Raw genomic sequence first — 22,649 nt, 5'->3', positions numbered from 1 at the left:
ATACTACTAGGTATATAGTACTATTGTATCATATACAGGGTGATTCAGAATTCCTATTATACACTTCTAGAGATTGTAGAGGGGACTTAGTAGATCAAGTTTTGATAAGGAACCCATGTCCGGAAACGTACCGTCCACTCTACAACCCCTAAAAGTGTGTATACTACTATATTCACTACTACACGTGAGTGCAATTCTACCTATGAACAGATCATTTTCTATCTTTCCAGGCTTTGGGAGTGTCCTACGTGGGTGTAGGTATGTATACTCAGGTACAGCATGGATCGGAATTACAGAGTCTGAGTCTTGGGTTATCATATCCCATCAAAATTCTCGTCTTAACAGGGGTGCTGATCATAGCCACTGGAGCTCTCGTAATGTTTGCAATTGATGGGTCAAGCATCACTTTGCTACAAGCAGTAAGTACTTCGCGATATTATGCTTTCATATTATACAACATTTGATTGCAACGCAGTACTTAGTGTATATTTGGAAGTGGGAAATAAGACCACCTTAAAGCAAAATTGCTAATAATTAAAGGATTTATTGAAATAAAATAAGTTTCATCTTGCAAAATGAAGATCAGTCCTTGCACTGAAAATCTGGTAGTATACATGAGTAAAAATTTATTTCTGTAAAGGGACAAAAATGCACAAACAAAAGCCCTCACTGATGGGCGAATATGAACACACTGTTGGGGAATGTGGTCAATTATGTTTGATGAATATATTTAAGGGCATATACATGTAACAATTAGTCACAGGATAGTAATGAATGAATGCATATCATAAACATGTCCTGCAGCTCTCAAATTTCCCCATCCTCCTCACACGTAGGGCAGATGAAATGTAAGTCTTCCTGTATACCAACACAATGATCATGACACCGCAAGGAACAAAGTTGACAAGAAATCCACTCTTCACCACGGCACCAACGTTTGCATACTTGTACAAGGCAGTGACTCTCGTCGTTAGGTGCATCCGTTAATGGAAAACGATGTGAATTTGTCATGGATCGCAAAGAATCTTATTTGGCAGTTTCTGAGATTTAAAAAAAGATTATATGACTTAGAAGCTTATCTTTCTAAAGTGTCCATCGAATTGCTGCGCTCAATTTTCCCCGAATTACAACCTCTTTTATGTAAGTTGATACTACTGCGTTAGACGAGCCACAACAGCATGATTCAATTCATAGTATGTGATCCACTGTCTTAGCTTTTGTTGTTACTACATTCATATTCATTATCTCAAGTAATATTTTTGGCCTCCCGGATGGCGCAGTGGTAGCGTCTGTCGACTTGTAACAAAGGAGTCCTGGGTTCGAATTTCGGGTCCAGAATGCTTATTTTTACTAGCTTACATGGGAACGCAGTTACACGTGACAATCAACACTCCACCGATGTTGCCAACCTACAGTTGATTTCTTTTACCGGACTGTGACGCAAAAACCTTATTATGCCCGTATTCCTCACGTGTCCATTTTCCCCGAATTCCCCTATGGTTAGGTGGAAAGTATTATGAAACGCGCTAAAATTCCAGCAATTAAAAATAATCATTAGTAGAGCCCGGATTTATAAGCGAAATGCATATTCTTTTCCAGACTTCTAATGGTAAGGAGAAAGATTATACTTCGTATTACATACCTTGATGAGCTATTTAACTAAGGTTGAAAGTGCTTATAAATGCTTATTTCTGCAGGAAACGGTTATGCTTGCTTATTTTATGATTTTGGTTTAAAATAGCATATTTTACCCAAATCTGTCATATTTCAATCACACGACGGCATTGGGATGACAAGATCAATGCTTCTACATAGCCGCACGGGGGAAACGGCATCCAAGAAAAGATACAGTACATCCAAATTCATTTTTCCAAATTACCTGATATAACACAGTTGAAAGCTCGAAATAATCCATTGCAACATTCGCTTTCTCTCATTGATCAAATTTCAGTAACTGTTTGATTGTCTTTAGAAACTCACGGTGTTGCTAAAATTGTGTCCGACAAACTCAGTCAGGTATTACTGCAAAATCCCGGTTACAAAACACTGTGTCAAATTTATAAAAATATTTCTGGTGAAGAAACAGACATTTAAGAGGAATTCACCGAAGAAGAACTGTGGTGTTTTTCACATGCGCCTGTGATGTCATGCTACGTGGAAAGAACATCGTCACTGTACAAATCATTCTTCCCTGACTTACACAGGAGCTTCACACAAGAAAATCTCAGGATGACCTTCCTTACATACTGTAACAGCTTTGAATAAGATAAGAGATCTAATAAACAAATGTTTTTCCAGATTTTCCTGTATTTGTTTATGCTTATTTTGGTGCTTATTATTTTCATTTTTTGTGCTTATTAACTTGCTTATTTTACTGTTTGATTGTGCTTATAAATCCGGGCTCTAATCATTACTATACAACACTGCCTATTTAATTTGTATTATTGTCTAGATTACTTAACGTGAGGGATATACATTTCTCCTGACTGTTCCTGTGTTCCTACACTTGTATCCTGTACATAGTATTTTCTGATAGTGAATGTCAATAGCCAAAGAACTAGATTTTTCAACTTGAACGCTTTACTGGCGGCTAGACTAGGTTTTATTGATTGATTGAAAATAAAGTTCTGGGTTTATCCACGGTTGGGCTATTTCTTGCCACCTTTCGGGCTCAGGAATTAAAACTGTATTCATGAAAATATATCTACTAGCGCCTTTATACTTCCATTCTGAAATAAAAGTACCCTTGAGTGTTTCTTTTTACATTTTAGTGCCATTGAAATGTTTTTTTTAAACATTTTAGCACCCTTGAAGTGTCTATTGTAAATATTTTAGTACATTTGAAGTGTCTATTGTAAAAAAATAATATCTATCAAATACATATTTTTTTAAAATTCTAGTACCTCTCAAATGTCCATTTTAATAATTCTGGAACCTCTCAAGTGTTCATTTTAAAAATTACCTCTCAAATGTCTATTTTAGGAACCTCTCAAGTGTCCATTTTAAAAATTCTAGTACCTCTCAAGTGTCTATTTTAATAATTCTGGAATCTCTTAAGTGTACATTTTATAAATTCTAGTACCTCTCAAATGTACATTTTAATAATTCTAGTACCTCTCAAATGTCCATTATAATAATTCTGGAACCTCTCAAGTGTACATTTTATAAATTCTAGCACCTCTCAGGTGTCTATTTTAAAAATTCTATTACTTTTTTAAAGTTTTAGTACCTATCGAGAACCTATCTTAAATTTTAATAAATTTCAAGTGAACGTTTTTAGTTTTAGTGTTTATTTTTTATTATTTGTGTGCTTACTCTTTTTATTTTTTGTTGTCTTTCATTACTTATTTCATACACCTGTGAGCTTTTCCCTTTTTCTTAGTGTTTTCTATTTACTCCAATGTCTTGTTACACACTTATTACTATATCCCTTGTCCATACGAATCTACGATTTAAGTCAGACGTGTTAAAAATAATTTTAGAATCGGAAAACTGCAGTTAACCAATGTCTATCACCATATAAAGTAAACGTCTTTGAAAAAAAATTATTTTATTGTAGATCTACGTAGTATGAAAAATTGCTACCACAATCTCCTGGCGAGAAATATCACTGTCTGTTTCCTCTTCTAGGCTATGGGGATTTTAGGTCTTACCTTGTTGCTCCAACTACTTATTGGTGGTTTGGCGCTTGTCTATAGGATAGACATAGAGAAAAAAAGCAATAAGATGTACATGGAAATGAAGGGGAAATTCAACGATATACAAAATACACAAGTCTTGTGGGGCGAGATGGAGAGAAAGGTATGCAAAGACGTTCAGTTATTTTAGGTATAACATTATCAGTGGTAGACTACTGTACACACTCTTGAATAGAAGCTGGTTAAGTCTGGAAATGTATACCAAATAAATTTGGCCATTGTTAATACAAAAAGGCCTGTGTTACTGTTCAAGTATAAGTTTCAGCAAGTCCTAAAATCAAGCTTCAGAAAAACTCAATATGCTGACCAAGGCAGAAATTTATTTCATTATAAAACATAAACTAAACGTAACGTTTCAACCTTCTAGCAAAGTCTTCATCAGACTCTGCACCAAGTACAAATGTAACAAGGTACAATAGGACGATATATATGCACAAATATTACTCCCCTCCAGACTATTAGAAAGTTGTTCTGGAACATTCTAGCAGGTGGCTTTCCCTTGTCAACTATACCTTCACCTGAAAGGCTAAACTTTTTCTTCCATCTGGAATGTGGTTGGACTCTTTATCTCACGCTCTTTTTCCTTCATTCTTCTTCCTTCTTCTCTCCTCTTTCTCTCTTGTCCTTTCCACTCTTTCTAACACCTTCTTCAATTCTTTGTTTATCCTCAGTCTCCCATTCCAGTTCTTTGTGTCTTCTTCACCTTTCTTCTCTATTTCCTTGGCCTCCTTCCATTTTCTCATTAGTATTCTCTTCTCCCTTCCTATCTGCTTAGCCTCATCCCACTCTATGTCATGTCCTGTTTCTCTCGTGTGTTGAAACATTACGTTTAGTTTATGTTTTATATAAAATAAATTTCTACCTTGGTCAACATATTGAGTTTTTCGTATCATGGAAACAAGGCTGAATGCTTTAGAACTTTATGTGCATAAATACTGAAATACATTGGATACATTTCTAGAATTCAGTGTTTTCTTCCCACACTATACACCTCCAAAATGAGAATATTTCACCAGCGGTCCTAAACCTCTCCTTTACTAGGGATCCTATTTAAATATTCTTTGTTGTTGTGGAGCCCCCAGAACTTAATACTGTAAGCCGCTTCAAAGTGGCTCATCAAAGTTATTTTGTTACAAATATAGACTCTAAGTTAGGGCAATATTCATATTTTTAGTGTAATAATAATAATAATAATAATAATAATAGCAATACTCAACAGAAAAAGCACTGATAATAATATAATTACCATTACTAGTTTAATATGGATTCATTATAATTATTATTTTATTAGTCGTAGTAGTTGTTGGTGGGTTGCGTTGATTCACACATGAAAATATAATGACAAAAAACACACGCTGGTTCTTTAGGATACTTATATTCTACCTGTTGTAAACTACACTGAAAACTAACTGCTGAAGAATACATTAGTCCGCGATTGTCATTTGTATTGTCCAGCTGCACAATTAGCACGGCGACTCGCGCAACTTTCCTCCTTCCACAATAACGACTCTCTCTCCTTGGCGCCTACGCAAACAGCTGATTCTTATGATCACAAACGCCACCTCTTGACAACAAAAATAGTTAAAACCACATCATCGAAACCAAATACATGAAAACAGTAATTAATGAAACACATTCCTATACAATAGTCGTTTCTACTCATTTCTGGTTGGCGTTCCTATGCTACTGATTGAAACCACTTTAGGCACTGCCCCCTCCACTTCTGAACTAATATTACTTTTGAACTAATATTACAAGTGATGTCAGCGAAGCAAAAATGTTTAATTCCAATGCGTTTTTTTTTCTATTCTAGAATAAGTGCTGCGGACTCAATGGTCCACCTGACTACAAGCTCTTCGGATTTCTGGACCTCGGTGCACTCTCTAACTGGCTTGCCAGGTTGGGCGAATTCTTTAAACCTCTTGCAGGATCGCTGGATAGTTTAGCAGACAGGCTGAAAGGCATAGTAAATTCGGAGACGCCGGTGACCTGCTACCCTGATCAAGACAGAAATAACAAGATATACAATACTGGGTGTTTCCACATAGCCAAGACCGTCATTTTCCATATTGTGTCTATCGTGGCTATACTATCTTTTGCGTCGATTCTAGTAGTGGTAAGACAATTTTGTTTGTGCCCATCATTGATGTAGAGCTACTGCCCTGTCAAGAAGAGAAACCCCCTGGCTCTGCCATGTTATCCTGCCCCTGCGTTGCCAAAATCTGCGTCCTTCTTTAACACATCGTCATCGCCTTTGTTCAGTTCCAAGTGCTTATAATCATGAAGTGAAAAACGGTACATAGGGTTGTTATATTATCTTGAAGTAAACAAATGACGGCAAACTTTAATTCACGAGTTGACCGTGGTTTTTCTCTTCTTGGTACGACTATACCATTGTATGGTTATCAGTAAATAGAGCCGCGGTGGTCCAGAAGGTCTGACTGCCACGCAGGACACCTGTGTTCGATTCCCTGGGTGGGTAATTTCAGGGGACTTTTTCAAGTAATGTCTCTGTATGGTGCGGTTCTGGGGACCATCCAGATTCCTGGGTACCTGGAGGGATTAAAGACGGCCGGAGCGTGGTGCTGATCACATATCCTTCACAAACTACCGGTATTGTAAATGTATGGGGCCCTACCTCCACTTTCACCCATATGCCTTCACATTGTACCTTTTAAAAATATTTATCAATAAAAATGAATATAGGAAGTCGGAGAAGGCTGGACATATTTACTGGGAAGAGTAGAAATTTACTGTAATCCTTTAAAAAATCGTATTTTGTCAAAGATAGAATTGGTCTCGTTTAAATTTTTTGGGGGACGGTAAGAAGAATCGACTGTGAGGGTGTCCCCCTCCTGTCCCTTTTCTGACGTCGTCAGAGATATGTATTCAACGTCACCATCTTGCTCCTATAGGTTAATCGCGGCGATGAAGATGAATAGTGATTGCATGAAATAGATTAGATCAATAAATCCAAAATTTGGCATTGGTCTACATAAGAGAGACTCAGTAGGTGTTATCTGTGCAATTTCTATTAACACATCATGGATTTTATGTAGTAGTAGTAATGCGTAAAAAATGTATAGGAATAGTAAGAAAGTACCAGGTCGGTACAGACTATACATGTGAAAATAATTTGGAAAAAAAAAAATCTGACCTGTTGCTTTTAATTTCAGATACTGGCGCTGGTAATATTATGCTACTTTATGAGAGAAGACGAAATAATAGAGGAAGGTAATGCTTAATGATCTCTTGTTACTGTCAAAGAATTATTGTTGCAATGCACAAGATAAAATGTAGCTGTAAGAATGGCTATATTTAACGGGGTTGACATTAAGGTTCAAACACTTATCTGTGATTCAAACGTTTGGTCTCCGGCTTCGCAGAACTTTATGCTCACCACACCATTCCCAATACTTGTAGGTAGGCGTAGTCAGGCGTGGATCCACAAGGGGGCGCCAGAGGCGATCACCCCTCCCAACTGCCAGGCTTTGGGACATATTATTATGCCTAATGTTTTTGAAGATTCAACTGTTCTGTCTTTTATCACCAAGTTTAACAGGCTCGAGAATATTTTTGATTTCATGCTATTGATAGGCTAATCGGAACTGCACCTGCAATTTATATTTGAATCCGCCACTTTGCAATATGCGTGAAAACGAGATCGAACCCGAGACCCCTTGGGAGATGGTTTTTTTTTTGTTTGTTCACTTTCCTCCTCGTGTATGATCGTTCAGTTTGCCGTGATAATGGGAGGAATTATGATAACGACATGCAGGATGAGCATAAAGTCTTTCCCTGATTATGATTTTTTTACGTTGCGCCTCAGTTACAGGAATTTCAGACCATGGGTAGTGTTTCAACAAGATGGTGCACCGCCACACTGGGACTTAACTGTTCGCCAGTTCTTGCACGACACCTTTCCAGACAGATGGATAGGTAGAGACGGTCCCATATCATGGCCACCGCGTTCGCCGGACATAACCCCTCTTGACTTTTTTTTTATGGGGTTACGTTAAGGACACAGTGTTTAGTTCACCAGTGAAATGCAAACTCTTCAGACACGAATACGGGATGCTATAGAGACGGTGACGGAAGAGATGTTGGCAAAGGCATGGAGAGAAATTGGGTATCGCCTAGACGTTCTAAGGGCAACAAAGGGAGCACATGTCGAAGTGTACTGAAAACAAAACATTATGAGTTAAGCTACCATTTCCAACAAACCGCATATCTGTATCTAGAATAGTTCTTAAGCAATAAAAGTTTGTAATCAGGGAAAGATTTTATGTTCACCCTGTACAATAATAACCATTGATTCCAGATAGGGAGTCGGGTTCGAATCCTGGCCCGAGAATGGGCTTTCCTTGTGAGTGCATCATAAATGTCATCATAATCCTCGTCGTAGGGATTAGGCAAAATTACCAGAAAAGCGACGCTAAATAACAAAAACTAAATAAAAGCTAAGCATGTATTCTAGCCTTGGACCCTATTTTTGCAAAATTATACTCTCATCTCTAGAATATGGAAGTCAACTTGGTTTCCGCTTATAGTACGATATATTGATTTTATTAAACAGCGCAAGTGTAGGTTGCAATTGATTCTCCGTGAGGTGAGGTGAGATACCTGCTTTATAATCGGCCGTCCCAACTGTAACTGCTGGTTCCTCCACTGGGCGTGGTATACGTATATCAGGGAGGTTTAACCTACACACGATTCCGTAAATCACATGCTTGTAATAATGGATAGTGACCGTATGTAATGTAATTAAGTATACTGCTGCTGAAGCGTTCCTGTTGAAAAAATTCCGCTCTTGTCTTGTTTGTATTCAATTAATATTAGTTTGTATAGTAGATTATGTGTTATAATCATTGTTTCAGTAGTGTAAATGCGGCAAATTACCTTGTAACATAATCGAAACAGCTTTCATCTTGCAGCAAATTATAATACAACTGGCAAATTATTTTCTAACGTGTGTGTGTGTGTGTGTGTGTGTTGTAGCCTTAATTATTAATAGTAGTGCCTACAACAGAAACGATTCTGTTCTACATTATCTTCAACCAGTGGATTAGGAGGGGCTGTAGCACCCCCCCCAGTTTTCGCCACGTTTGCTCCCGCACTATGCTAAATCTTATCTACAAAGAAAAATATACTGCCTTTGTCCCCCTAGTTTTGCCACCTTGGCCCCCCGGTTTTGATACCCAATCGCCGCCACTGTCTTCAACCATAGCTGGGAACGAAAGAAACTTTCGGAGTTCATCAACAATTGACCAGCCGACCCGCGTGGGGGAGTGGTTAGCACATCGCGCTACGACGCGAAGGGGTCCCGGGTTCAAATCCCGCCCTGGGCATGGATGTTTGTGAGTGTGCATTCATCAATTTCATCACATCATCGTTTATCCCCATCTTCGCAAATTAGCCAAAAGTGGCACAAGAAGCGAAGTAAAATAAAGGAAATCAATCAATATAATTGACCACTTCACGCGTTCCACCATCGAGCCTGCCCCGTAAAGGTAGGCAACACACATAACGCCATGAAGGAACTGGGGGTTTCAGGATCTACGTGTCCCATTTTTTATCGCAGGTGACTGTGCAGCCTCAGATTTTATGATAGGTATAAATAAGTTACAGTTCTCGGACGTAAATACAGGTTGTTTAGTAGGGGCTCATCTTAGTTTTGATGTTCTCCAGAACTATACTTTTCTCAAATCTTATTTTACGTCGCTTTAAGCTAATAGCAACGATGAAGATGATTGATAACTATATCAAACTAGCTGATTACCCGACGTTGCCTGGGTATTTATTTATCTCAATGTCGTATTAGACAGGAAAATAATGAATTCTAACTATAGTGTAAAATGTAACTAATTTTAAATGTGATCGTGAATGTCACCAATTAGCTTAGCGACTCCAAAAACTATGGATTCGACACTAATCTAGATCATTTTTTGGCATTTTATTTTTCACCCACTCTCACTTCCCATGCCGATAGGTGATGAACTTGGAGTTGAACCGCATTGGGAGTGTCACTACGGATTCCATTCGCAACACAGCCTGAATGTTAGACAACCCGAGAAACACTATCGTTGTGCGGATTGCATCGAGTCACGGATGTCTGTGTGTGCGGAATTTAATATCGGTCGTTTTGGATTATTTTTACATGTCACCCCTTCCCACCCCACCCCTAGGGGTGCCAGGGGTGTCTTACCCCAAAATATTATTTCCAGATTGCAAGTGATACGTGTACCAAGTTTGGTTAAAATTGCTCCAGGCGTTCTAGAGTTATGCCGGAACAAACAAATATACACACCCACCCACACACACACATACATCCATTTTTATATATATAAAATAAATAATAAAACATAATAAAAGATTGACTTGATTGAATTGACTGAATTGCTTAATTTTACTTCCCTTCTTGTGCCACTTTTGGCTAATTTGCGAAGATGGGGACGAGTGATGATATGCTGTAATTGATGAATGGACACTCACAAACATCCATGCCCAGGCCAGGATTCGAACCCGGTACCCCCTGGCGTCGTGTTAACCACTCTGCCACGGGGGCAAGCTTATATCAAATTGACGAAGGGACACCCACAGAGGTACACTTCTGCTCAAACTGGGACTTGTACCTTTAACCATTGGTTACGTATTCGTGTGTCGACTCCTCTATACGTTCCCCTTGCTTTGATTTTCTTCGTTGTCAACCTCCGTGGCGAAGTGGTTAGCACAGCGGGCTACGGTTCCAGGGGTCTGGGTTCGAATCCAGACACGGGTATGGATGTTCATTGTGAGTGTCCGTTCATGAAATTTCATCTATTATCCTCATCGTCGCGATTAGTAAAAGTGGAAGAAAAGCGATGCTAAATAACAAAAATAAAATGAAATCAATTTTGTTTGATTTGGTTAAATTGGGTCGCTTTCCTGCAAGTATTAGCTAATCGCGACGATGAAGATGACTGGCTATTAAATGACGTAAGACGAGATGGAAGGGGATCACAAATGTAATCACTAAAATTGAGAGAAACATCACAAATACATGTAGATGTCACTACAGATACCCTACACAATTATACTAGCTGCGTGTCCGAACCGCGTTAGCGTGCAAAAATACAGCCGAGGATGCACTGCGTGCAAGTGCCTTACCAGAATGTCACCCTTTACGCTCCTATGCGCTCTGCCACAGACGTGTATAATTGTTAATGTACAAATCTTTCTTGATGGCATTTTTCATATTAATATTTCTCCATTTATTCTTTGTGCAGAATTTGAGATGACATTGATTAAGAACATGTGGAACAAGAATAAGGCAGATGGGCTGAACGAATACTTGGGGTTATCTGATGAGGAAATACAGTTGATGATAATAATAAATCAAATTAAGGACTTGGACAAGGTAGGAACTATGAAGGTACTGAAGGGTTTCATGCTAATAGAGAACGACAACTACATACTGGAGATTATGAGGCAGCTAGAAGCGGCAAAAACGGAAAAGGAAAAGATGGAGGTGCTGAAGAAATTTTGGTTCAAGGATGGTTTGCCGAAGACGCTGGATTTGATAATGAAACTGCTATCCACCGCGGAAGACTACGGGATGACGCGGACGATTGAGAAGCGTTTCAGCGTCAGGGAAGAGAAATCCCAGAGGAGGATCGTGAGAGACTTTCAGTCGACAAAGAAGAAGGAGTGGCCTGACCTGGTGAGGACGCACATGGGAAGAGGCCACAGCGACCAGGAGTACCAGGCCGTCACTAAGGAATTGCACAACGGATACGAGACCGGAACGATGGAGATACTGAGGGAATATTTGAACATCGACGAAGAGGATGAGCTGGAGGATTTGACGTCGAAGGTTGCTGAAGCTCGGGAAGACCCTAAGAGGCAGAGGAGTATTTTGGAGGAGTACATGAAAACAGCGGATTACACGAACAACCTGATCGCGTTGATCATGAAGAGACTTTCCGAAGCAGACGATATCGGGCTGAAAGAATTGATAAAGGAAGCCTTGGGGATCGAAGATGAGGAGATGATAGATGAAATAATGACGAAGGTAAAAGCGTGTAAAGGAAACGAAGAAAGGACAAAGCTGATGAAACAGTATTTGAAAAAGAGGAAGAGTCTTCAAAGGGAGGAACATGAGAAGAAAGTCAGACTAGAAGCCGAGAGAAAGCGAAAAGAAGAGGAAGAAAGAAAGAGAAGATTGGAGGAGGAACGGAAGAGGCGAGAGGAAGAGGAGAGGAAGAAAAGAGAGGAACAGGAAAGGAAAAGGAAAGAAGAAGAGGAACGGAGACGGCAAGAGGAAGAGGAGAGAAGAAGAAAGGCGGAAGAAGAAATGAAACAATTGCTGGAAGAGGAGAGGAAGAGAATGGAGGAGCAGGAACGGTTAGAAAGAGTAAGGATAGAACAGGAAGAAAAGAAACGAAAAGCGGAGGAGGAGAAAAAACGAAAGGAGGAAGAGGAAAGAAGAAGAAAGGAGGAAGAGAGGAGAAGGAAGGAGGAAGAGGCAAGGAAAAGAAGGGAAGAGGAAGAAATGAGGAGGAGAGAGGAAGAGGAAAGGAAACGAAAGGAGCAAGAGGAGCGGAAAAGAAAAGAAGAAGAGGAACGAAGAAAGGCAGAAGCGTTAAGGAAATATCTCGAAATGAAAGAGCAGGGTACTCCCATAGGAATACTAAAGGAACTGAGGAAATCGAAGACCGAAGAAGAACAAATAAATATCTTGAAAAAGTATTTCGAAATGAGCGACGAAAAGGAGCTCAAGGAAATATTAAAGAAAATTATGAGCTCGGAAGAAAAACCAGCTTGTGAATTGATTCAACATTACTTGGACGAGGCCGAGAAAAGGGTAAGTTGCAAAGTTTGTCTGTTGATAAATTGCTCGAAAGTAGGTAGGTAATATGCATAGCGACAAACACACAGGTAGATAAATGTTATAAATAATTTAGGGAAGATATTGAATAAGTATTTAAAGAAAATATAATATGTACACCATCATTCGTATATCTAAGTGGAATTCACATTAAGAATTTAATTATGCTTAAGAATGTGCTTTCCGGAGCGTGGTGCTGATCACATCACCTCAAAAATGACGAGATCGAGCGTGGGTCCCAATCCCCACATCCCCTAAATGTGACTTCATGGCACGGTGCCATATGCACGGGGAACTTTACCTTTATATGATTTCCACTAGGGCGAAGTAAATAGATATAATATTTTCTAAATCTCAGGAAACAGAAGTACAGGGTGAGTCAAAAGTCAGGTTATATAAGAAGTTTAAAGTTTTTCAGTTACCTTAGTCTTAGTGAATGGTCGAATGACCAGTTTCCTGGTGCATGGATCGGTCCCTATGGTCCCGTTGAGTGGCCACCGCGGTCTCCAGACCTGCCATGAATGATTTTTTTTTTTATGGGGTCATTTAAAGGCGCTCGTCTACTCGGTTAAGATTCAGAACATCCAGCTTTTTAAGGAACGCAGTGTGGAATGTGTAGACACGGTTATGCCGGACGATATGTAAAAAGTTCTGGAGAACTGGGAACGTCGCGTGCGCAAATGCATTGATGTTCAAGGTGCAACATTGAAGATGTACTATAAATCGCTATGTAACCTGACTTTTGACTCACCTGTAAAGTACTGCAAGTACGTATTATACATACAGAGTGATGCTACTGGTTATTAGCACTTCTTACGTTGTTGCTTGGCCTTTTTAAGTCAACAAAATGGATTCTGGAATAACGAAAGCAGAGAGAAAGCCGATAAATACAAGTGTGATCAAAAACTATTCCCAATGATGGCATAAATCTTTGTGAGTCTCCGTGCAGATAGCTTAAGCGGGAATAAAATTACAATTTAAAGCGAGATCGGAATCACTGTATAATATTCACAGCGTGGACCAAACCAGATTCCCTTTGATTACAAAGCGGCAAGGTTAACACTGCGCCATCTGGAGCCGAAAGACGCGGAAGCTAGGCACAGGTTAACGTTGGAACCTTCTGTATATGTGCCACGTATCCTAGTATTGTAAAATAGACAATATTTATTATACCGTACTGCACCTTACTTTCTGATCAACCCTCATATATTAATTTCTTTTCAGCGCGTTGATGAAAGTGCCAGAGGATCCATGGTGCGACCAACAGGATTAACTAAAATGAAAACTACAGATCGTGAAAGAAAACCGCGGAAGAAGAAGGGGGAAGCTGCAGAAGAACCCGATATAGATCCTTCGATTCTGAAGGAGGAGAGAGTTTTAAAGGTACGTGACGTGCATGCTCCTGCATAGTTATACTTAACGACATGCCTCCATTGCAAAAGATGTTAATCTCAACCGCTAGATATCGTGCGAACGTTGAATGTTCAAAAATCGTAGAGTTTTTACCAGAGTTCACTCACTGCATCGTTCCCTGGCAGTGTGGCCAGCAGGTGCTCTACTCTGTTTTCAATTGGTTGGTGTAGCTTACTTGAACTTTATGTATTTGTGTAATTAAGGAGACCACATGAATGGCATATCTCACTTTTTAAAAAGGAACACAATTACTACAAATACCATTCTTGCACTCAGAAATTAACTCTTTCAACACCTGGTTGACAGACGATAACGGAATAGAGGTTAATGCATATATCCCACAACACAAGCAGTTGGCGAAAACTTTAGCTATTTGAATATATGTGTATATATACTAAGAGCATCGAACCTAATCAAATTAATCCTACCTAACCTAATCCCATAAGCATATAATAGGAGGAATGAACATGTGAGTAGGTTAGGTAGGTTAGGTTTGGTGCTAGAGTAGCGTGCACAGCAGACATATGTGTGACGTCAGAGCAGTTTCTGCGGACAATGACTAAGTTACTAAGGTCTAACCTCTCGTATGCCAAAACCGCGTATACACGAGATTCTATATGATATCAGCTTCCGAGTTCAATACGAATGTCATTTTTCGCTGGAGAGTGAAATAGACCCTTATTGCCAATCGCGTTGGGTAGCTGACAATCCTGCCACAAAGGTTCAGGATTCGATTACCGGCATCGGTCTCGTCTCGAAATTCGAGACCAGACCGAGACTAATTGTCAGAGACATCAGTCTCGTATTTGACTGTATTGAATTAAACTATCTCACCAAACTGAAACTTGCTGCTAATGCGCGAGTAATTCAGACATGAGGGTGACTGTCGGAGATATAGAAGCTATGTTGTTTAACGTATAAGTAATTGTCTAGAAAAATTGTAACTGAGATGAGAACGAGACAAGAAGGGGAAGGGGGTTGAAAGTTGAGACAAAACCAAGAACAAGGCAGGAATTTGCATCTTGGGACCAGACCTAGACAGACCATTTCAAATTATGATTTTAGCGTGTTTTAATTTGTATCATGCTTACATTTTTAGACCTAGTTCCATTATTTCGAGCCTTAAGACGAGAACGAGGCTGGTGTTTAGACAGGGTGTAGCCAGGATTTTTTTTTCGTGATGGGCCGTAACCTTCGATTAAAAAAAAACGTTAGAAAATAAATTGTTATTGAGCTTCCACTTTATGCACACAGAGGCTAATCGGGACTGGACCTACAGTTTAAAGTGGGATCCGAACCACTATGGGCCTCCATCGGGTATCTAACCCGGAACCCCTTGATTACAAGGCGGCGACGTTACCACTACGTCACCAGGAGGCTCAGAAAATTATTATGGAATAATTGTTATCTTGTTATGTATCGATAGCTTCCAAACCTCCCGACAAGTATCGCCATGAAACGTGCAGAATAGGACAAAATTTCAAGTGTGCAGTGCGACATTTCGCAATTGGCCAGAACCCCTTGAAGTTGGGCAATATATTTAGTAGGCACTCCTACAATGCACGCAGGAACTGAAACTATAAAAGCACAATAAGTCTTTACATTTATTATTTCAATATACGAGTAATATATGTTGGCACACAGCTTACATTATTGAAAATCGTTTAGTTTATAACATTCACAAAGATGTAATCAGTAACTAACTTCAAATTGTAACTAAGTATAATAGTTACTTATGCTAGAGAACTAATTTGTGGTATGAACCACAATATCGTTTAATAACATTAATTTACTTGCTGCTGCTCTATGCAGCTGCTTTACACAGTAATTAAATTACCATTAGCTCAAAAGTAATATTAGAAAAAATGAACTAAGCCCAAATTAACCAAAGTTAAAAGAGTGCCATATTCACAAAGCAGGTTATTTTCCATTCTTTTATTCCCATAAGATCTAGTCGACGAACCCCTAAATTTGGTTTAAAGTAAATCATAATCACCGCTCTGAATGAAATGCTTTAGGCCAAATAAACTGATTCGTTATGAAACCTGTTCAGTTTCGGAACTGTTCATCAATATAACCGGTTCTTTCGTAACCAGTTCGTTCACGAACGGCACACATTCTAATATAATGTTGACCATAGAACACGCGTCTAACCAGGGAGGTGCAGTCTGGCGTTCGGAAAAGTTCGGAACCATTCGTAAACGTCCACGGATGACGTCAGACACAGGACATGTCAAAGACGAGCACAAGCAACGGCATAGGAATTCATATATACTTCTTCCGTGTTTTTGGAAATAAATTTGTCTTAAAAATCGATTGAATGTTCTAGCGTGCTAGCGTGTGTGTGTAAGTAAATGTATATGTATAGAGCAGACTATATCTAGTAAACTGTGTCGCCGAAGGTTAACTATCAATATAATTAACATATAATGAAAAGCGGGAAAGCCGGCTCGGGGGTGGAGCAGAGGTCTATTCAGAATTTTCTCTTTTAGGGGTGTAAGTTCCTGTTTATGGGGGTGAAAAGGTATACTTAGAGCCAAAATAACCACAAAGTTGTCCTTTTTTAAAAACTGTGTGGAGTGTTAGGGCGAAGTTAGTGAATAAATCACTGGGGCCGAGACATTACAATATCAAAATACCAAAATGTAAATACAAATGAAAGAAAATATACTACCATGCACAAGTTAAAATTAATTGATAAATGTGACTTACCATGTCCAGGAAAGAAGCATTAACAAAACGCCAGGAAATACACAAAAAGCACACACACTGCACTGCGCACATGTAGCAAACATAAATAATCCAAACACTATTGTTATTTCACTTCACACTCTGTTCACGCTTCATTTCAGAGTCTGGATAGATGGCTTTTTATATCCCGTGAAGCGTCAACACACACAAAATATTGAGTACTTGTTTCTCATTTGTTCTCAAAGTCAAATATACATTAATGTAAATTAGATCACAAGTTCCCGCTCCAAAGTTAGTCATGCCTGACTACAGGTTGGCATTAATTAGATAACAACCATTTTTTACCTTTCTTGAGCAGACTTCGATTGTGTATAATTTTCGAATTTAAATGCCTGATACGAATGTATGTCCGAGTTTTGACAAATAAATCTATAATTTCCTTCTTTATCATAGCAAACCTGAAAAGTAATAATTTCCTCATTGCTTTCATTACTCCACATTCCCTGCTTAAATCACCAGGAGGATTGTATAAACAAAATGCATTTTCCATTTGTTCAATGATTTGGAAAAATTCTTCAGTAGGTTTATACAGTCCACCACGCGACACTATGTCAACCCATTTTTTCTCTTTTTGACGAACGGGAGGAAGACTGTCTGTACGAGAACCCAAATCTTTATCTAAATGCCGACACTTTTGCGCAATGAAACCTGCGATATAATATAAACCTTCCTTGGAACAGTCGTGGGCTTCGTTGTCACTGCACTCTGTTGGAAACTGGAGTTCGCTGCCATCGGTGTTATCCTTCGTCTTTGATTCGCCTTCCTCTTTGTCAAGTAAAAGGTCAGACACCATCGTACTAAAAACACTATTGTATGTCCTACTGTGTAATTCATCATTCTCGCACTCATCCCTGGTTGGCATTTTTAGGGGAAGTTGTCCTATATTCACTCCTAACAACAGCAGCCTAAGTCGGTTTTTAAATTCTGTAGGGAGAGGGTGATCATAGAAACCTCCCATGCCACGAAGACGCGAGAAAAGATTTTCAATTACATCCTGATTCAACCTTGCAGTCAGTAAAAAATTCATATTGTGTTTCTGTTTCATATCCTGATAGAGCCCAAATAATGCGTTGATAGATTGTATCATTCCTTGCTGAAAAGGCAACAATTTTCCATGTCCTTTCACGCGAACACTTTCGATGACCTGCTTCATTTCATTTAACACCTTGGTTTGATGTCCAAGATGCACTCCAAAAGCACTTTTTAATTTAACATCAAAATTCTCTTTAACATATGAATTCATTATGTCAAACCAGTTGTTAATTAATGCGAAAAATTCTGCACTTTCAACTTCATTTGGGAATAAATAACATATAGCACTGCTTGTCCTTCTAGAAAATAACTGAGCGGCATAGAATACTCTTTGTCTCTCGCGACCTGATACGCAAATGTGTGCAAGGGCGCCGACTTTCCAAAATTTCTGTGGGTGCATATCAATGGCGGTTAGATCTGTAATTAAGAATCACCAGAAAGTCTCGCACATAACTGATACCTTGCATCGCATCTTGCACTACCAAATTCAAATTATGCGCCGAAACAATGAACAAATATAGCTCTCGGCTCCAACTGAGTAATCCTACTTTGTAATCCTGTTAAATGTCCACTGACATTACTCGCGCCATCATAACATTGACCACGACAGTATTTTATGTCGAGAGATAAACGTCTTATGACATCCTGGACGACTTCAAACAATGTCCTAGAACTTGTTGAAGCTACTTCATAGAAGCCCATAAACACTTCTTCAACTTGAAGATTTTCATCGACAAATCTGAAGCATATGGATATTTGTTCCTTCACTGATATGTCGGAAGTCTCATCTACAATAAGAGAAAAATATTGTGCCGCCTTAATAGATTTCACAATATTTTGCTGTACATCGCTGGATAATAAAGAGATAATTTCATTCAATATATCGTGAGAAACCCACTTATATGTAGTTCGCTGCAGCCAAGATTTCAACTCAGGAGCATCTTCTGCTCTAAGCAGCAGCAACTGATGAATATTTGATGCTTCATCGGTGTGACCCCGAATTGCTATTCCTTGCTGACTTAAAAATTGGAGGGACGTTATTATCTTTAAAATCGCCTTGCGTGCATTTTTCATATCTCCTAATTTATGTGTTGATATAAGAGATGAACATGCGTTTCACTATGTTCAGTAATATCCACCTGTGATGACGACGACAAACGTATTCGAAAATACGTAAAGAAGCAATACTCAATATTGTGTTTCAGCTTTCCACACGCGTCCCGTGCCACGTTTGAAAATTGCGAAATTTTTTGCCCGGCGAAGAGCTTCTGCACCACGCATCCGGTCAGTAGACCCTCTTCTTTGTACTAACTATTAACACGGTAACACCCCTTTTTTCTGAAAATGAGAACTTCCTAGTCTACAATCTAAGCTCCCGCGTCCTTCCAAGCCATTGTCTCTCGGAGAACAAACAAAACGATAACAATCCAGATTACATGAAAACAACTTCACTGAAATCGTAAACCACGCCCTTCTTATCTGATTGAAGCAAACAAAAGAAGAAAAAATCAACTATTGAGGTAAACCGAAACACAATCAGCTTCCTTGTGTTTCGGTTTATTCTTTATTAGTGCTCAATATCGGCAAGTAGTTATTTTAAAACAATTGTTTACGAATGGAGTGGGCGTATTGTAGTGTGTCACTTGTAAGGAAACATCAAAGCAAGCCGAAAAGACGGGATTCTATTCACAATACAATATACTTCCATTGTTATTGTGGGGACTGCCTTTGACTTGGCCAGAGACAAGCAAGGAAGGGGGGAATGTGTTGCTTGGTTGCCTTTGCACAAACACATTTGAAACAATTATGTTTTAGAGGTTAGAAATTTTAACTTCCATCTCAATGTTTTAATTGCTTATTATTTTTTGATACTGGCAAGTGAGAAATATTTATTTTATTTTGTTTTTATCAAACTAAAAATCTTGTGAGTGCGGCGCACCCACAAGATTATTTATGTGGGTGCTCGAGCCCCGGAGCACCCACGTAGTCGGCGCGCATGAATGTGTGCATCCGTTATCGATAAAGGCAAATGAAGTTCACTTTCATTTTTATCTAACACTGACTGTATGACTTTTTTTGTTACGACATTCTGCGATGGCAAGACTAAACCTTTATCAATAAAATGGTTTCTTAGCAATTTAAGCATGTGTGGAGTATCTGCAAATACCCAAATGTTCCATTCCTTATCATTCGGATTCACAAACGAAGGATGACTCGAGGCGACACCTAATTCTCGCCAAACCCTTATATTTCCACCTCCCAAGTCGGAAACACACGCAACAACTTCATAGCCCGCACTTTGCACTGCTGATATTACTAAATATAAGATCTCCTTAGTCATTTGTGTGTCGAAGTTGTAGTATACAGTTTGTTTCCATGGGGCGTACAACCCGCGAACCAGAATGACCTGTAAAAAAAAAAAAAACTTTCTAAAATCTTGTCATTAAAATGTTGAGTTTCGAGCAATAATTACGGTATTAATACTTGATAATAATCTCATTATGAACTACTAATAAATTTAGTACTTCATCCTGATAACACAGTCTATCGAGATGTGTCTTTCCAAATTTTAATATGTATTTTTCATTCTTAATTATGCTATGTAACACTTTTTTAAGGACTTTAAAGTAGTTTACTTCTATTAGAAAAACTTCAGTCAAAAAATTAACGCTGAGTTTTGGTGAACACACCCTAGCAATTTTATTCATATTTTACCTTATATCTTTTCACATTTCCAACACAGTAAGAATACACACGCGCGCACACGCTAACGCAAGATAGAAAAAGATGAAGGTTGCAGCGGAAAAACTCCGCAGTCAATGATGAATGATTTGGATTGATTTGGTGTTTTAAGTCCACTTTATGCACAGTAAGGCTAATCGGGACTGGACCTACAGTTTAAAGTGGGATCCTAACCACTATGTGCCTCCACCGGGAATCAAACCAGGGACCACTTGATTGAAAGGTGACGACTCCAGAACTGCGCCATCGGAAAGGCTCTCAATGATGAATGAATGAAAATGATTACTTGCTCATTCGTTATGCTAGAATTTGACTTCTGTTACGTTCTAACATTATATAAATAACTTGTTAATTCTACTTGTAAGTAAAGTAATAAATTATTTACCTGTGCATTCTTGAACGGTCCCATGACAGTGTCACTCTCAGCATCGTACGCAACTTTGGAGTATATATTCATTTCGTCGAAGCATAATACGCAGCACTTTTGGTGTGGTTGAAGTGATTCTCCATAACTCTTCATAACATCAATAACACTTTTCAGAAGGCCTGGTCTACACTTGAAACTTTTTGTCCAGTGACGCACAGTGGAAATGCTTGGAAGAGGGATTTTCATATTTTTCCTCATGTAGGTGTAAGCTTTTCTTGACACATGCCTAAGTGCTAATGCACTTACAATATCACTTCTCGACCACAGTTCCGGTCTGCTTTTGTGGCTAAGAAGACATTCGATTTGGTTGGAGGAAAACACTGGTCGAAGAATTTCCCTTACTTTCTTAGACACATTGAAAGCAGATTGCTTTGATTTGTGAAGTTTTACTAACTGTTGCCTCAAACTTTTATTGCTAATTTGTAAATTCTTCACTTTATGTAATAAACGATTGCATTGTTTCTTTACTTTGTTTACTTTCTTAGCACTTTCATCATGTAGTGTCTGCAGTTTCTTTATTTGTTCTTCAGCGTTTCGAACTCACTATCTTGTTGCAGATTGGATATATTTCCAGTACTCAAAGTCTCTGAATTATGTGCCATGCAAATTCTTTTGCGAGGAGACAACTCTTCAAGTTTTTCCAATGCTCGCTTTCTAATCTGGCGTTTATTGGCACGTCCACTTCGATCAATTATGTCATTTGGCTGTTGCACACTACTACAATTCACCACACAACCAGGCAAATTTAAACTTGGTACAGCGTTTTTATTAAGTTGCGGTCTACAGACAATGCTCAGCAGTTCTGCTTTTAAGTTCCGTTCGTAATCAGCATCCAGAAAATGCGATGAGCACACTGTCGCTGTTTTGGCGTTAACAGGATCTAACCTCTTACACTTTGAAACCCATATCTTGCACGTAATCGGATCCTTTGGGAACGAAAAGTAGCTTACACCTACAGTATTTCTTGCGTTGTTCGGGCACAAAGCAACAGCACAATTGCACGGCATCTTCCTTAAATGTTATTGTTGTTGCAAAAAAAAAAATTCTCCACTATCACACAAGCTACAGAAAAAGGAAAAACAAGGCACTTTCACACTCTCTCGCACAAATGCAGATCCTATAACAAGCGGAAAGGTCAGTGACAGAGTCACCCCTGTCCTGTGAGGGACGTCAGGGTTGGGACCGCCCACGACCCTCTTTTTTCAGCTTCGGGAGGGAAGACTGCGCTACTTTCTCAACTATATGTATACTTACTTAGCGTCTAACTCTAGTGGACGAGTCCAAACGTGAAAGGGGAGCCGGTAGAAAGATACTCCAAACTACACTATTGCTTTGCATGTGTTGGATCATTTATTACGACTCGCTCTTTGTGTTTGTGATGGCTGCTGCAGCTAGCATCGAAGATAAACGAAGACTACCGAAAGTTCCTTCCAGCCTACATTTCACTTGCAGCCATCACCCCTATTTTGCCAATGAACTCGTCCAGTTTGCGCATGCGCTCTTTCGTCGAGACCGCTTCTACCTTGTGGACCGACAGTACATTTCCCTAATTTTCTTTTTCTATTTTCAGTTTTTGGAGGAACAAGAGAAGCTGAAACCTAAGAAGAAATAATGTTCCGAAGAGAAACATGAAAACAACTATTACTGGATAGAATGTAAGGACGAAATTGAGGGCGATATTTCTATAATGTGATTTTGACTTGTAATGTAGGTGCAAAAT

At 39.0% G+C, this 22,649-nt stretch overlaps 1 protein-coding gene across 2 annotated transcripts; it reads left to right on the top strand.

Annotated features, from left to right (window-relative positions):
- Positions 1 to 236: 236 nt before the first annotated feature.
- Positions 237 to 22,649, top strand: LOC145988256 (uncharacterized). 2 transcript variants are annotated; one of them, XM_083123122.1, is made up of 6 exons: positions 237 to 419; positions 5,512 to 5,814; positions 6,875 to 6,932; positions 10,964 to 12,540; positions 13,789 to 13,947; positions 22,500 to 22,649. In XM_083123122.1, exons 1-6 carry the CDS (start codon positions 261 to 263, stop codon positions 22,539 to 22,541), a joined length of 2,298 nt encoding a protein of 765 aa, XP_082979248.1. In that variant the 5' UTR covers positions 237 to 260; the 3' UTR covers positions 22,542 to 22,649. The 2 variants fall into 2 exon arrangements, with proteins under 2 accessions (XP_082979248.1, XP_082979249.1); XM_083123123.1 differs by lacking the exon at positions 237 to 419 and adding an exon at positions 3,637 to 3,801.

This window comes from Lepisma saccharinum, chromosome 5 (assembly GCF_977018435.1).
Source record: "Lepisma saccharinum chromosome 5, izLepSacc3.1, whole genome shotgun sequence".
Classification (NCBI taxonomy): Eukaryota; Metazoa; Arthropoda; class Insecta; order Zygentoma; family Lepismatidae; genus Lepisma; species Lepisma saccharinum.
Note: the sequence above shows the minus strand (reverse complement) of the source record. Positions and strands in the feature narration are given on the sequence as shown.

What these genes read in the sequence shown, in the direction of transcription:
- LOC145988256 (XM_083123122.1), top strand. Translation starts at nt 261, where the DNA reads ATGTATACTCAGGTACAGCATGGATCGGAATTACAGAGTCTGAGTCTT. An exon ending in GCATCACTTTGCTACAAGCA is followed by an intron (nt 420 to 5,511) that starts GTAAGTACTTCG and finishes TTTCTATTCTAG; the next exon opens with AATAAGTGCTGCGGACTCAA. An exon ending in AGACGAAATAATAGAGGAAG is followed by an intron (nt 6,933 to 10,963) that starts GTAATGCTTAAT and finishes TTCTTTGTGCAG; the next exon opens with AATTTGAGATGACATTGATT.